The sequence below is a fragment of the Peromyscus maniculatus genome, chromosome 8, assembly GCF_049852395.1.
Source record: "Peromyscus maniculatus bairdii isolate BWxNUB_F1_BW_parent chromosome 8, HU_Pman_BW_mat_3.1, whole genome shotgun sequence".
Lineage (NCBI taxonomy): Eukaryota > Metazoa > Chordata > Mammalia > Rodentia > Cricetidae > Peromyscus > Peromyscus maniculatus.
The window spans coordinates 64,506,145-64,522,603 of NC_134859.1; the positions used below are offsets into that span (position 1 = coordinate 64,506,145).

General features: G+C 41.0%; 1 protein-coding gene across 2 annotated transcripts in view; it reads right to left on the reverse strand.

Annotated features, from left to right (window-relative positions):
• Nlk (nemo like kinase) overlaps positions 1-16,459 on the reverse strand; it is a 130,308-nt gene that overhangs the window by 54,777 nt on the left and 59,072 nt on the right. For both annotated transcript variants that reach the window (XM_076542964.1, XM_006977534.4), the window contains exon 2: positions 7,291-7,420. In XM_076542964.1, the coding sequence (XP_076399079.1) occupies positions 7,291-7,420 (130 nt within the window). The remainder of the gene's footprint in view (positions 1-7,290; positions 7,421-16,459) is intronic.

Consider the following 16,459-nt stretch of genomic DNA (forward strand, 5'->3'; position numbering starts at 1 on the left):
GATCCTCCGAGGATCTGACACCCTCACACAGACATACATTCAGGCAAAAACACCAAAGCACATGAAATAAAAATAGTTTCAAAGAAAGAAAAACCTTTAAAGTGAACAAGGTTTCTTGCACAATTGAATTACAAAAGGAAAGAAAAGGGGTGGAAGAGAAATCATTGTATTAAGATTAAAAAATGATAGAGGCATTAGTCAAACATAATTTATAAGTCATTGTTGGAGATTTTTAAGGTGTGTGTGTGTGTGTGTGTGTGTGTGTGTGTGTGTGTGTGTGTGTGTGTAAGACAGGATCTCACAGCTGGACATGGTGGTGTACACCTTTAATCTTAGTACCTAGGAGGTGGTGGATCTCTTGTGAGTTTGAGGCCAGCCAGGGCTACATGGAGAGAGAGAGAGAGAGAGAGAGAGAGAGAGAGAGAGAGAGAGAGAGAGGGAGGGAGGGAGGGAGGGAGGGAGGGAGGGAGGGAGGGAGGGAGGGAAAGAGGGAGGGAGGGAAAGAGGGAGGGAGGGAAAGAGGGAGGGAGGGAAAGAGGGAGGGAGGGAAAGAGGGAGGGAGGGAAAGAGGGAAAGAGACAGAGAGACAGAGACAGAGACAGAGAGACAGAGACAGAAAAAGAAAAGACAGGGTCTCTTACCATAGCCCAAGCTGACCTGATACTTGGTATATAGCTCAAGCTGGCCCCAAACACATGGCAGTCCTCCTCCCTCAGTCTCTCAAGGACAGGAATTACAGACATGAGCTTCCACGCTCAGATTTGGTGTGAATCTTTTTTAACACTGGATTTATACAATACACTTTTTATTTAAATAAGAAAGTTGGCCAGGAGGTGATGGCACAAGCTTTATACCAGCACTGGGAAGGCAGAGGCAGGCAGATCTCTGTGAGTTCAAGGACAGCCTGGTCTACAGAGTAAATTCCAGGACAGGCTCCAAAACTACACAAGAAACCCAGTCTCCAAAAACAAAAACAAAAACAAAAACAAAAACAAAAACAAAAAAATGGAAAAAAAAATTGTTGCCAGGTAGGTGGTACAAGTCTTTAATCCCAGCATTTTGGAGGTAGAAGCAGGTGTATCTCTCTGAGTCTGAGACTAGCATGTTACAAGGAATTCAAGGCCAGCCAGGGCTGTACAGTGAAATCCTGTCTCAAAAAATTTGTTTTCAATTAAACTTTTCTTTAGGGCTGGAGAGATGGCTCAGAGGTTAAGAGCACTGGCTGTTCTTCCAGAGGTCCCGAGTTCAATTTCCAGCAACCACATGATGGCTTATACCCATTTACAATGAGATTTGGTGCCCTCTTCTGGCATGCAGGCATACATACCATAACACTGCATACATAATAAATAAATAAATCTTAAAAAAATTAAATAAACCTTTCTTTAATGAAAGTCTTTCAGCCGGGCGGTGGTGGTACATGCCTTTAATACCAGCACTCAGGAGGCAGAGGCAGATGAATCTCTGTGAGTTCCGAGGCCAGCCTGGTCTACAGAGTGAGTTCCAGGACTGTTACACAGAGAAACCCTGTCTCAAAAAACAAAAACAAAACAAAAAAACAAAAAAAAAGCAAAAAAAAGGAAAATGAGAAAAAGCCTTTCTTCAAGTTACAAGCCAGTTAAACAGAGAGGTTTTTAAATAGTCTGGTTGGTTCTATAAGGATTAGCTCTATTTCCTTTTAAATTAGAATGTTTATACTTAGGATTTTGATGAGCAGAAAACATTTTTCAGTTTCTTCAAAGAAAATTTTTATCATATAAAAACAATTACCTCACTTTTTTATGTTTTAAAATCTTTAATTAGCCAGTGTAGCAAATTTGTGTAACTTTCCTACTTGTGGCACACAAAAAAATTCACATGAATGTCTTAAGCTTGAAGAAGGTGATTAGAAATCAGCATGTTACTAGGTATCTTTTAGACTTTCAGCTCTGTACCTGAGCAAGATGCATTCTGTCTTGGGGAAAAACAGATGCGAAGAGTGACAGTGTCTATTAGGCAACGCTATTTTACACTTCAAATCTATCTGTGCTAATTAGAGGTTATCTAGTGGGAAGTGACAACCCTATTTTAAGAAGACTGAGGCTTTCTTATTCCATATTTGATGTGGCTCCCTGTAGAAAAGCCACAAACACTGTTAGACATTTGCCCTATCTCATTTGGCAGCTGGCTGGTTTAAACTCGGCCTGCAAGTTTTTATGCCTGTTGTTTTGTTTTAATCTAAGTGTTTACTGGAAGCGCATTAGCATAGTGTTTCTAGCCAACAAAAGCAGTACTCAGACCAGCAGAAAGGGCCTAGGATCTCAAAAGCAGTGTGAATGAGCAAGTGAGATGGGATGCTAGAGTTCAAACACTGAGCTTCATGCGCACCTCTCCCATTTAAACAGCCAGGAGTTCTTCGACTCCACCATCATTTTGGGGTGATGGAAGAAAAATGAGCCTTTTGATGTAAACAGAAAGGCACTTGTAAAGATGCCTTGGAAGGAATCTAAGAAGCCCCACCACCTGCAAAAAAGCTAAGTAGCCAGGTGTGGTGATGCTTGGGAAGAAAGAGGCAGATCTCTGTGAGTTCAAGGCCCTGCCTGGTCTACCTGTTTCAGGCCAGCCAGCGCTACATGAGACCCTGCATAAACAAACAAAACAAAAACCCCAAACCAAAAGAAACCCCAGCAGACTTCAATCTACTCTTTAAAAATGATGGTCATGGCCAGACATGCATATTCTTCAATTATCTGCAGAACTGCTGAAAAGCTGACTTTTAAGATTTTAATCTCCTAGTCATGTGTGTACATGATGATCATGTAGCTCAGCTGTCTTAAGTCTAAGTCTGGAGACAAGAAATTGAACCGTTTAGCTCAGTGGTAGAGCGCTTGACCAGCATGCACGAGCTCCTCCAAGGTGGTGGTGGAGATGACAGAAATCTAAGTGTTCACTCACCAAATAAGAGTTTCTACTCTGCCAAGGATGCAAAGGTAAGAGTAAAACTTAAACACACTGATTAAGTTACATGTCTGGCATTCACTTAAGGTAGACAGACTACACTATTGCTACAGTTTTTGTAACATAAAGAACACAAATTCTAGGAGCATAATCTGATGAATTTCATGCATATACAGCCATGTAAAAGTTACCCAGATGAAGAGATTAAGCATTTCAACATCTTAGAAAGTCTGCTGGGTGGTGGTGGCACACACCATTAATCCCAGCACTCAGGAGGCAGAGCCAAGGCGGATCTCTGTAAGTTCGAGGCCAGCCTGATCTACAGAGCAAGATCCAGGACAGGCACAAAAATTACACAGAGAAACCCTGTCTCGAAAAACAAACAAAAAAAATAACAATGAAAAAAAGTGCCTTCCCTCCCTTTTAGTAACAAGCCTTACTTCTGTCACCATAATTCTTAAACCTTACACAAACTGAATCAAAATGAACTACACTCTTCTGTGTATCGCTTTTAAGATGTCTTTTGTTTGCTTGTTTTTTAAAATCACACTTTCTAAACTGAGCATGGTGGCATACTTGGGAAATAGAGGAATTAGAGGCAGATGGATCTGAGTTAAGCCTAGTGTGATGTACAGAATGAGTTCAAGACAGCCAGGGCTACAAAGAGAGACCTTGTCTCAAAAAACAAAAGCAAACTTTTCACTTTCATTTATTTATTTTGTGCGTATGTAGAGGGGGTGATTGTGTGTCGTGGCATGTGTGGGGGTAGAGGACAACTTGTGGGAATCAATCCTGTCCTTCTACCATGTGGGTCCTAGGGGGCAAACTCAGGCTGTTTGACAGCAGGCATCTCTACTGGCTGAGACTTACTGTTTGCTGGTCTACACATGGCTTCTTTTATACACATATGCCTGTAAGATTTATCCAAGTTGCTAAGTGGATTAGCAGTTCATTCATATTTGGAGCCAGACAGATTTTTTAACTCTGATCATGATTGTGTGAGATAAGTCTTTGGTTTCTTTGTAAAGTGGGATTAACAAGTTCTACTTTGCAATATTTTTATGAATTAAATGAATTAGTATACATGAGCATCTAGCATATTTCCCTACATATAACTGTATGCATTAAACAGCTGGTTTTATCCCCTTCAAAAATGACAGTGTTTTAAAACTGTCTCTTTGTTTAAGACAAGGCTGTGGCTGGTCTGGAACTCTGTATTAGACCAGGCTGGCCTTGAAATCAACAGAGATCCACCTGCCTCTGCCTCCTTAATATTTAGATTAAAGGTATGTGCCACCACGCCCAGCTGTTTACATCCTCTCTATGACCTGTTACTGCACTTTCCCCACAGAACCAACTGTGGCTTAACTTCATCAACTATCAGCTGCCTCTTAAGATTGGCATTCTACGTAAGCCAAGTATGTTGTTCCTGAGATGCCCCTGGAGACAGATCTGAAGCAAAGGAGAAACTGGTTATGTATAAAACAGTGTTGTCACACCATCTTCAGGTCCTACTAGTACCTCCTGTCAAATATTCCTATGGATGTCACAAATATTCTGACAGAGCTTGGGAGCTCTAAGAAGTATGTGTGTATACTTGTCCATACCATGAAAAATTTTAGTTTCTACAACACTCAAAGACAGTTATTTCTGCTTTTATCATGCTCATTTTGCAAACAAGAAAGCTTAAACCTTGCACAAACTAAAGACACATCATTAGAAAATATCAGAACTACAGTTCAAATCCAGCTGTGATCTCAAGCTGCCTCTTACAAATCCCATTAGAACTGGCTATGTGAGCCAGGAGGCACACACCTTTAATCCTAGCCCTTGGAAGGCAGAGGCAGGCAGATCACTGTGAGTTTGAAGCCAGCCTAGTGTATAGTTCCAGGACAGCCAAAGCTATACAGAGAAACTCTGTCTTGAAAAAAACAAAACAAAACAACAACAAAAAACAAAAAGAAAAAAAAGAAAAGAAAAAGAAAAAGAACTGGCTGTGTGTTTGAACAGGGTGATTTTCAGAATTCCATTTCTTTTCTTGCACTACTTACTCTGGTATTGCCTTAGGAACTTAATTACTTTATAGGAACGGGTTGCGGGCAAAGATAAACAGCAGCTTATGATGCCACCACCTTTTTAAAAGAAGTCAGATCTTCAGTAAGTGAACGGCTGAAGTCTCCTTTGAAAGAAGCGTTTCTTTATCACAGATACTTTCACTGGGAAGGAGCATTGTTCAGCAGGTCTGTGCTCTAATGCTGGGTGGTAACAGGGTAAATTCAAGAAATAAGGAACTAAGCAAGCATTAGACATTATTCTAACTTACATTTCCAAAATCTAGGGACCTTGATATATAAAGTCATAAAACAGCAACTTGAATGGTATTTTGAAACTTAAACATTACACCAGTGCTAGGTAGGCAGTTTGAATGGACTAAAGGAAGCATTTTCCCCAGTGCTGGGAATTGGATTCAGGGCCTTAAACATGTGGGGCAAGTGCTCTACCATGGGCTATAGATGTCTATCTAGTCCAGCAACACTTTTTGGGAAAATTAAAGAAAATGTGATTTTTGCTGTGGTGGCACATGCCTTTAATCCTGGCACTTGAGAGGTAGAGGCAGGCAGATCTCTATGAGTTCGAGGCCAGCTTGGTCTACATAATGAGTTCCAAAACAGCCAGGGCTACACAGAAAAACTTTGTCTTGGAAAAACAAAAACAAAAAACCCCCAAAACCCTGTGGTTTTAGCTAGGTACAGTGGTTCACAGCTATAATTATAACTCTCAGAGGACGGGGCAGAAGGACTGTCATGAGTTTGAGGCCAGCCATGCAATAGGGTAAGGCTCTGTCTTGAAAGAAAGGAAAGGAGAGCGGGAAGGATTTCATGAAGGATAATCAATAAATCAAGACATGTCAAGCCAAGCAGCTTCCAGTGAGTCATATAATGAGTCTTATAATCTTAGTTTAACCAAATAAACCTTAGCACATTTCTTCCTTAAAAAGTGAGACTGGAACTTTGATTGAAGTTACTAAGGCTTCTGTGTCATCAAGCACACAGACTCACAAGAAATCTTTTTTGATAGGTTTTAATCACAACAATCAAAATAGTTAAGTGCTATATGAATAATGAGGCATCTCTTTTCACATGAAAACAAAATAGTTCAATGCTAACAAACTCTAAGTAAACCGTACATGAATCTGATGTCTAACTCAGGATTAGTTGAGGAGATGTGGTCTCTCAAAGTGCGGTGAGTCTCTGTCTGTGAGTCTTCATATCTCTAAACAGCCGGAAGCAAACTAACTATCTTACCTTCAGGACTATCCTGTCTTTAGAGCAGATATTGTTTTTCCTACATCCTAACCTAAACATTAAAAGATAAAAACAAAACATTTAAAATCAAGGGCCAATGATTCCTGAACTTAAATTACTCTATAAATTCATGCTTTATTTTTGTGTTGAATATTGGAATTATTCCTCACTAAATACCAATATTTGTTTTGCTTCACTTAATATTAATTTGTTGGTTTATAACCCTAGAACCCACTTAAATTTGTTCATGACTCAATCACAGAAAAGGTCTAATTTGTTTCAGTCTTGGCTATGGTTTCTTTGTAACCCATTTTCCCCACAAATACGTTTGTGTGTGTGTGTGTGTGTGTGTGTGTGTGTGTGTGTGTGTTGGGGGGGAGGGGGTTAAACTTATTTAGTAGCTTAAATTCTTTGAATCAAAAAGACAACCCAAGCCAGGTGTGATAGCACATGCCTTTAATCCCAGCACTCTGTTAGCTGGAGGCCAGACTGGTGTTTATAGTAGTTCCAGGACAGCCAGGTCTACATAGACCTTGTCTCAAAAAACAAAAAAAACAAGAAAAACAAATAGAGTATACACTGTAATTCCAAGCTAGCCTGGAAGTTAATGTGTGTGGTGTTTTCTAATTTGGGGTCACGCCTTGTGTAAGTCATAACTGTGGAGTATAATTTTCAAATCTCCAAGTCAAACCTCCAAGTCAAATTTTGCAAAAATGGACTCCTAAGTGATTCTAACACACCGTGAAGCTGTAAAGTGCTGATCCCAATAGTGAAAATATAAGATTCCTAAGAGGCATAAAGAGAATCTATAAAAAGAAAGCGAAGCAATGAAAACATAATTTAGGATCTCTTGTGACCCTTTCAGCAAGATCGTGTGGAATGGGCCTGCAAATAAGTATTTCAGAGTACCACACTGTGCTTTCTGCTCTTCAGAGTTTGGCATAAAACTGCAGCTGAATTCTATACCCTCTAAACTCACTGTTGTTCTCAACTGAGTCACAGAAGCAGGTCTGGTAAATAGTTTCCCCCAAACACCAATTTCACTTACATTATCATGTTTAAAAAAACACAACATCTTCAATTCCCGGAAGACTCTTTTGCAAGAGACCAGATTCTGGAAGACGTTGGGCATCTTTTTGAGTGCTACTCTCTTTCCATCTCTTGGATCTGTTACTGACCTAAAGAAGCAATATTTGGGGGGAAAAGGGAGGGAAAAAGAGAAATCAATTCTAAACCTCATTCTCCAATGTTTCAGAGATCATGACAAATATTTTGTATCTTAAAAAACATTTGTTATCAAGTCCACATAATAATGCTAAAAGGCTTCAGTGCAAAAGGATACATACAAAGAGAATGTCTTCTAACCACCCAACTCATCTGTCGTGTTTTTAAAGGAAACCTTATCTGAAGCCAATATAGTGACACTGGTTTGTAATTCCAGAATTTAATATGAGGTTGAGTCAGGAGGATGGAGAGTTTGAGGAAGACCCTGTCTCAAAGAGCTCATATATTCTCTCTCCCTCCCCCCACTCCCTCTCATTTACATTTCTGTGAAGACTCTACATCACTTCATCCATCTGAGGTAAGAATATTAGTGGTAAAGCTGTTCTGAAGACTGAGCAAATCAACAGTACAGGATAACATGATCAAATAAAATCTTACTGTATTCTATTTTCAGAACCATTTTCAAGATCGAAAGGATATTCAAATATAATTTATATAACTTGATTTCTCATACAGATGCACATCTGTAATTACTACAGTGATGTCCCTCCCTTCCTCAGAAGTCTGAGTGACAGCTTGGGGGTCCTGTATGGTGACCCTCTTTGCTTCCACACTCTTGTCGCATGAGTTGTCCTTATGGTTACAGCCTCTCTAACAGCTCAGCATCCCCTGCACCCCACAGCCTTCTAACCACCTGGAGAACCATGTCCCTGCACTGCATGTCTCATGTTTGAAACAGTTCATTCAATGGCTGTTTGGCAACTGATGTCTCAGAAGATGCTGCTTCTTTCTGTCCCTTGTCCACCCTGCTGGTCACTTTCAGTTCTTGCTCTCATCACCCTGTGCTTTAGGTACCTCTTCCTAGGCTCAGGTCATTTAAAACTGAGACCCATGTGTCATCAAGGGCCTTTATCCAAGTTACTAATTAAATCTTAGAACAGGATTGCAGATTTGCTCTCAGCAGCTAAATACAGTACCAGAAATCATTTATGGGACTGACAGCCAATCATAATCTTGGGTATGGTTATCTGATTAATTACTCATTCAATTAACTACAATCACTCAATTTCCTTATCCTGTTTGCACAAAAATCAGATGACCATCAAATTCTGCCTTCCTGAAAATGAAGCATCCCCATTATCTACCTGTCTGTCTAAGATTCACACTGAACTCCTTCATCTTAATGGCCCTATTCAGTGTTCATGAGTCTTAAGGGATGCATGCTCATATTTGTAAACAAGAACACTGATCTTAGTCCTACTGACTGAAAATTTGGTAAAACAAGTAGTCACATTTTAATTTACTTTTTTTAAAAATAGGGTCTCATGATGTAGGCTAGGCTGCCGTGATCCTCCCACCTCAGCTCCCTACGTGCAAGGATGCACACAAAACCTGCTCTTGTCTTTCAGTCCTGGAGCTCAAATCCAAGGCTCTGTGCATGCCAGGCAGGAGCTCTCCTACGAAGCTACATCTCTAGTCTGGGTTTCCAACAGCTTGAAATGTGGCTAAATTAATCCAATGATTGCTATTATAGATTGTTGCACAGGAAATAAAAAGCAAAATCTATATCACCACTTAAAATCCTTATAAAGTCAGAGAGTAAAATAGGAGAAAGCAAATGTAAGTTACAGTCAGACTATTAACTGAAAGCTATTTTTCCCTTTTCAACATAGTACTTCTATATCTAGAAAGAAAAAGAAAAAAGAAAAGACAGGGTCTCTTACCATAGCCCAAGCTGACCTGATACTTGGTATATAGCTCAAGCTGGCCACAAACACATGGCAGTCCTCCTCCCTCAGTCTCTCAAGGACAGGAATTACAGACATGAGCTTCCACGCTCAGATTTGGTGTGAATCTTTTTTAACACTGGATTTATACAATACACTTTTTATTTAATAAGAAAGTACAAGATTAAAATGGCAATAAAATAAAAAGGAAGGAAAATTTTGGATCAAACTTGTATTTGAGTCTGTTCCAGCTCCTTTAGGTAGAACTTATGCCTTTGTACTGCTACCATTTTTTGAAGAATACAGGTCAGTCACTTCATAGATTGTCCCTCAATTTGTTTTCCTCCGGTGTTTTCCCATTAAGAGTCAGGTTATGCACTGCTGACAAGGAAGTGCCTTCGGAGGGCATCCTATTAGGAGGCGCATGGTGTCACTACTGCTAATAACGCTAGTCACTGCATTGAGATGTCTCCAGGTAAATCTAGTCCTCATCACACTTGTCAGCATCCAATGACGATTTTTACCTAAATCAACTGTTATCATGATGGTTGCTTTGATTATTTTAGTATCTTTAGCAACCCAGTCCAATAAATACCAGTTTAAAAGTGAATAGCAAGGGTTTCATAATGTTCTTCCTGGCCTGACCTATTCTACTGGTCACCCTGTTGTGGTAAGTAAAGCTATTCTCAGGTGAACCCACACTGTAAACACTTAAGGCTCAAAGCTACTATGTGTCTCGTGTAACAGTTTTAAGGTAAAAGTCACAAAGCAGCATTTACTCTTATTCATAAAGAATACTGTCAAGCCTGTGGCTGGTAACAATGTAACTGATGAATGTGAATGACAGAGCAGGAATTCACACCATGTTGAGTTTGTTCACTTAACTTGAGGCAGCAGATACTTTACTTCTGTACAAACAGGCGACCGTGGAAGAACAATGTAGGAATTCCTTTATTTGCTACATTATTCAAAGGCTTGCTGTACTTAGTTTTTCTGCATGGCAATGTCCTGGCTATTCCAGTTGAACCTGTTAATGAGTCTCCACAGCTACAGAAAACACTTAGGGCGCCTTTCTTTATTTTGGGAAAAAGGAGCCATTTTTAGAACTATAATTCACTGAGCGGTCAGTCATTTTCCCTGCTGGATGCCCGAAATAGCGCACTGGCCTATTCACATGGTTGACCTCCTAGAAGCATTCCCGTTGTATTGGTGTGTGGAACCTCCTAAGTTTTAAATTAGTATTTGACTCATTTATTCATTAATTTCTTCTTCCTCTCCCTCTATCCTTCCTTCAATGGTCTCGCATATCCCAGGTTAGCCTTGAACTTGCTAAGTAGTTGAGGATGACCTAGAATTTCTGATCCTCTTTCCTCTATATCTTCTGATTATAGGCATGTGTCATCATGCCCCGTTTCTGTGGAGCTGAGGAATTGATGTCATGGCAAAGCAAGCACTCTATCAACATAACTACACCACAAACCCAATACTTGATTTTTCAAGCACCATGATAAAAATTAAAAAGGTTGAGAAAGAATCATTCTTTGCATCTGTCCAAATTCTATCATTCCTTCTTTGCACTTAGGACACAAGATCAGGTGTTTTTGAAAGTCAGAAGAGCCCACCAGCCATAGTTCAGAGTCAGAGATTGTCAAAAAAAAGTACAGCCACAAAGCAGAGAGCTTTGGAGATCTGCTGTGGTCACTCTGAAAGAAATCTTTCTTAATCCAGGGAACCTGGACAGTGCCACATAGCTGCTTTAGTTATGGACAAACGCAAAGGCTAGAAGGAACGAAGCTGAAATTTATCCCTGGAGATACTTTCCTGGGCATCAAAATGCCACTTATGACACTGTTAAACCAGAAAAAAATGTAAAAACTGTTGTTTAAATATCACTGAGCTGGTTGGTGAGAATCTCCAAGAAACTGTTATGCTCCTCATTCATTTTTATGTGTAGAACCTTTTTTTATGCAGCACTCTTAAAGTTTATCTTTCTGATACAGGCTTTTAGCCACTCAGATCAAATAATTTATAGTGAAAACACTTCAACTTGGGTAAACAAAATCAAGTCCTTCTAATTCTACTAATGCTCCAGGGGACATTTTGGTGCTGGAAAAGCCTCATTCCCACCAGTGTGATGGTTACAGAGAGCTGTACTTACTAAAAACCACAGAGCCCAGCATGCTATGTATTGCTTCTGTACATGTGTAAACTACGTAACTAAAAATTAATTTTTTCCTTTGACATTAGGTCTATGTAGCTCTGGCTGGCTGAAACTTATGTAGACCAGGCTGGTCTTGGACTCAGAGATCCCCAGCCTCTGCCTGGATAGTGCTGGGATTAGAGATGTGTGCTACCATGCCAGGCTTGGTTTTAAATTTTTAAAAAAGATTTACTTATTTTTATTTTATGCGTATGAATGTTTTTCCTGCATGTATGCATATACACTATGTGCAAGCCTGGTGCCCAGAGGCCAGCAGAGAGTGCCAGCCAGCAGGTCCCTTAGAGTCTTGGGTGTTTCAAGTTTCCAAGTGGGTACTCAGAACCAGACCTGAGCGCCCTGCAACAGGGCCTCTTACTTGCTGAGCCACCTCTCTAATCCAACCCTCATCCTTTTTTGAGGATGTCATCGTGGCTGTCCTGGAACTCACTATGTAGATCAGGCTAGCCTTGAACTCACAGAGATGCCTTTGCCTCTGCCTCTGAGGTGCTGCATGCACCACCACACCTTGCCAAAAAGCTTTTGAAACAAACTAAATTTCCTAGCCCCCCCGCCCCCAAGCATTTCGGCTTGAAATATGCACAGTAATTTCTTTTAAAAAGATGATCCATTATTTTTCTCACGTACACATATCTACATTAGCCCAATGGATTTGACATTTTTCTTACTATGCTGAAGGTTCATTCTGCAGAGAGGATTAGGCTGTATCTTTTCTGAGTTTTGGTAGAATTTCAAAGGAATTTGCTTGCTTAAAAAAAATAAACATTTCTTCATCATTACACAAGAACATGCTATTAAAAAGCATTCCACAGGAGAGAGCTGTCAGCAGAATTTAAGACTACAGTCCCACCCCTGATCTAATCACAATCTTCCAACTTCTTCCATTGTGAAGCAAAATGCTGAAGCAGCTTCAATATAGATGTGCTTCAGGTTTTTAATTAGTTATCCTGTTAAAAATAACAAAACAAAAAAATACTGTAAAGACAAGAAGCAAGACCTCCAGCTGTGGCAAACTGAAGAGGTCAGCAAATCCTCTGCTGAGAACAAGCAGAAAGCCAGACACATGGAAAACAATGGTGCAGGACTCTAGAAAATGGCCAGCATCAAGTGACAAATTCACAGGTCTTTATGAAAAATGACTGAAATGTGTGCTGTGTGGGGCTGCTCTGGAGGCCCCCTCCCCACCTTCACAGAAGTCAGTGTGCTGCTGCCTGAGCAGGGCGACAGTGAAAACCCACATCTCTACCCTAAGGCAACGAATGCCCCGAAAGTGAAGAGTGGAAACCAACAGCCAGTGGACCTGTGTGCTAAGGCATCAAGTGCCGCTGAAGGAGGGCAGAGAAGGTGAACATTCCTGCCAGGCCCAGGAGGCTGGGCCCCAGATGAACACAAACCAGGAAATCAACAAAGACATCCTGCTTTCTAATCTCCACATCCCTGGAGGACTGGAGGCTGAGCACATGCTCAAAGGATACCAGAGAAGGCCCAAACTCTCCACATATGTCAGGCTGACTCCGAGCTTCCTGAGTGTGAGGAAAAGGAGGAAAGTGCTAAGCCCACACTCAGACCAAAAGAAAGCAGTGGCTCAGCAGTTAGGAACCCTGGCTGCTCTTCTGGAGGACCCAGGTTTGATTCCCAGTATCCACATGGGGGCTCACAACTATCTGTAACTCCAGTTCCAAGGGATCTGATCCCTTTTCTAGCCTCCAGAGGCACTAGGCACGCATGTGGTGCACGGACATACATGCACACCAAACACTCATTCATAAAAAACAGAAATTTAAAAATAAATATAAAAATAAAACCAAATAAGATAAACACAAAGAGATCTACACATAGACACTTCACTGTCAAACAGATCAAGGTGAAAAAGGAATACCTGAAATAACAAGGAGATATTAATAAGTAACCAGAAACAACAGAGGCCAGACAGCAGTAACTGCCTTGAGTGTCAGAAGAGAATTTGTACTCTGTGCTTTTAAATTGTGTTAAGACTGTGAAAGACTATAAGATTTTTAAAGTTAGATTAAATGCAGTTTGCATTATGATATGGCCACAAGCCTGTGAGGGGCCAAGAAGAGGAATGTGATGGTTTGATTGAGAATGGCCTCCATTGGTTCATGTTTGAATACTTGGTCCCCAGTTGATGGAACTGTTTAGGAAGGATTAGGAGGTGTGGCAATATTGAAGGAGGTGTGTCACCAAGGGTGGGCTTTGAAGTCCCAGTTAGCTCTCTCTGTCTTGTGCTTGTAGATCAAATGTAAGCTCTCAGCCACTGCTCCAGCCTCATGCCTGCCTCCCTGCTGCCATGCTCCCAGCCATCAATGATGGTCATGGACTCTAAGGGTGTGCCCCAGATTAAATGTTTTCTTTTAAAAGCTGCCTTGGTCATGGTGTTTTGTCATGACAATAGAAAAGTAACTACGACAGGCTCCAGCCCAATGCACAGGTGTGAGCGCATATACAAAATCCACAGATAAGAAAAAATTGACCACTGGGCAGTGGTGGCACAGGACTTTAATTCCAGCACTCAGGAGGCAAAGGCAGGCAGATCTCGGTGAGGTAGAGGCAAGCCTGGACTACAGAGTGAGTTCCAGGACAGCTAGGACTGTTTCACAGAGAAACCCTGTCTTCAAAATAAAACAAAACGCCGGGCGGTGGTGGCGCACGCCTTTAATCCCAGCACTCGGGAGGCAGAGCCAGGCGGATCGCTGTGAGTTCGAGGCCAGCCTGGGCTACCAAGTGAGTTCCAGGAAAGGCACAAAGCTACACAGAGAAACCCTGTCTCGAAAAACCAAAAAAAAAAAAAAAAAAAAAAAAAAAAAAAAAAAAAAAAACAAAATAAAACAAAACAAACGACAAAAACCTGACAATACCTAAAGGACTCTACATCTTACTACAGATATACTTGTTCATCTATGTTCATTGCTGCTCAATTCATAATATCCATAAATTGGAAATAGCCTAGACACCCACCAATTGATGGATAATGAAACTGTGGTCTATTTACATAATGAAATATTATTAAGCTATTAAGAAAAATGAGCCGGACAGTGTTGGTGCACACCTTTAGTCTCAGTACTTGGGAGGCAGAAGCAGGCGGATCTCTGTGAGTTCGAGGCCAGCCTGGTTTACAAAGCGAGTTCAGGACAGCTAGGACTGTTACACATAGAAACCCTGTCTTGAAAAGAAAAAGAAAAATGAAATTATGAAATCTTCAGGTAAACAATCATCTCCAAGTGAGACCTAAGACACAAAATGACAAATTTTGCATGCTTTTTCTTATATATGGATGTTACATGTGTGCTACAATCCACATAGCCAATGTTATATATCAAGTAGGGGACGGGGGAAGGAAGGGTTCCACGAGGAAATGGAAATAGAACAGACTGTAGAGTCAAGGGGAAACTAGAAGGATTAACTGGAGAGGAGGATGGGAGATGGGGATGTGGACAGGGACTGGGGGATTGCTGTGATAGACCTGACCATGTTTTTGTTTGGAGGAATATGGACTTTGGTACTTTGGGTTCAGAAACTAGTAAAATGCTTTAAGTGCTGCTGAATGGGCCTTACTAGTAGGAGCATGGAAGACAGTGGTGCTGAGGATGATTTGAGTTGTGGGGGACTGGCTCAAGAGGCTTCAGAGAAGAATATTAATATGTGGCCTAGAGATTTTTCTTGTGATATTTTGGTGATGAATGTGGCTGTTTTTTACCCTTGTCTGAAAAGTTTGTCTGAAGCTAAAGTGAAGAGTTTTGAATTAATTCCACTGGCAGAGGAAATCTCAAAACAGCCTAGTAAAGACTCTGTTGTGTGGTTATTAGTGGTAACTCTAATGAAGATTTATAATGAAAAGGAGCAAGATGAGCAAATAAAAATACAAATGTACAGATTGAGAAAATCCTGTGTTCATGGAGATAAACGGATTAAGAAATGGAATAAAGAGAGTGGTGACCTCAGGGTAAGATTCCCACCTAGCTAAATTTCCAACTTGTGAAAAGGAATTCAAGAAAGTTTAAAGCAGGGTGTGCTGGTACTGGCTTTTAATCCCAGCACTGGGAAGGCAGAGGCAAGCAGTTTTCTGAGTTTGAGGCCAGCCTCGTCTACAGGGCAAGTTCCAGGACAGCCAGGCTTAGGCAGTGAAGGAAAACAGAAAGTGGTGAAGACTTAATTGAACGAGGATGTCATCTTCCAGCCCAGAAAGCAGAGTAACTTGGCAACTCACTCATGTGGTTCTTCTGGCTTTAGAGTTAAAGATAGAAGAAAGGGGTTACAGAATTTGCCTCCATGACTAAGGAAAAATGCTGAGGCCAGGCATGTGTCAGGGATGTCCCTAAATGGAGGCCTAAAGAGGCCATTGCATGAAGCTGTGAAGTTGAAGCGTGGATTGCTTTGGAGACTCCAAGATGTTGGGGACTGGCAGGGGTGTTGGATACCTACTGAGGAGAGCTGCTAACAGAGAAAGAATATGATGCAGTCAAGTTGGAGATCTGAAGAGCATTTTTAACATCAGACATGGGGATACAGAGTCTGGAGTTGGCCCAGCTGGTTTTCGGCCTTGAGATTGGACTAAATGCATTTTTGCATTATAATATGGCTACAAGCCTTTTGGAGCCAAGGAGTGGAATATGATGGTTTGACAGAAAATGGCCCCCAAAAGGAGTGGCACTATTAGAAAGTATGGCTTGGTTGGAGTAGGTGTGGTTTTGTTCGAGACAGTTATCACTGTGTCACTGTGTCAGGAAGTGTCATTGTGGAGGCAGGCTTTGAGGGCTCATATATGCTTAAGCCATGCCCAGTGAGGATAGTCTACTTTCTGTTGCCTGCATATCAACATGTAGCAGCTCCTTCTCTAGCACCATGTCTGCCTGCATGCTGCCATGCTCCCTACCACGATGATAATGGACTAAACATCTGAAAATGCAAGCTGCCACCTCAATTAAATGTTTTCCTTTATAAGAGTTGCCATGGTCATGATGTCTCGTCACAACAATAGAAACCCTAACTAAGACAGGGTAAAGGGAGGATTATGGATTTTTCAGAAAAGC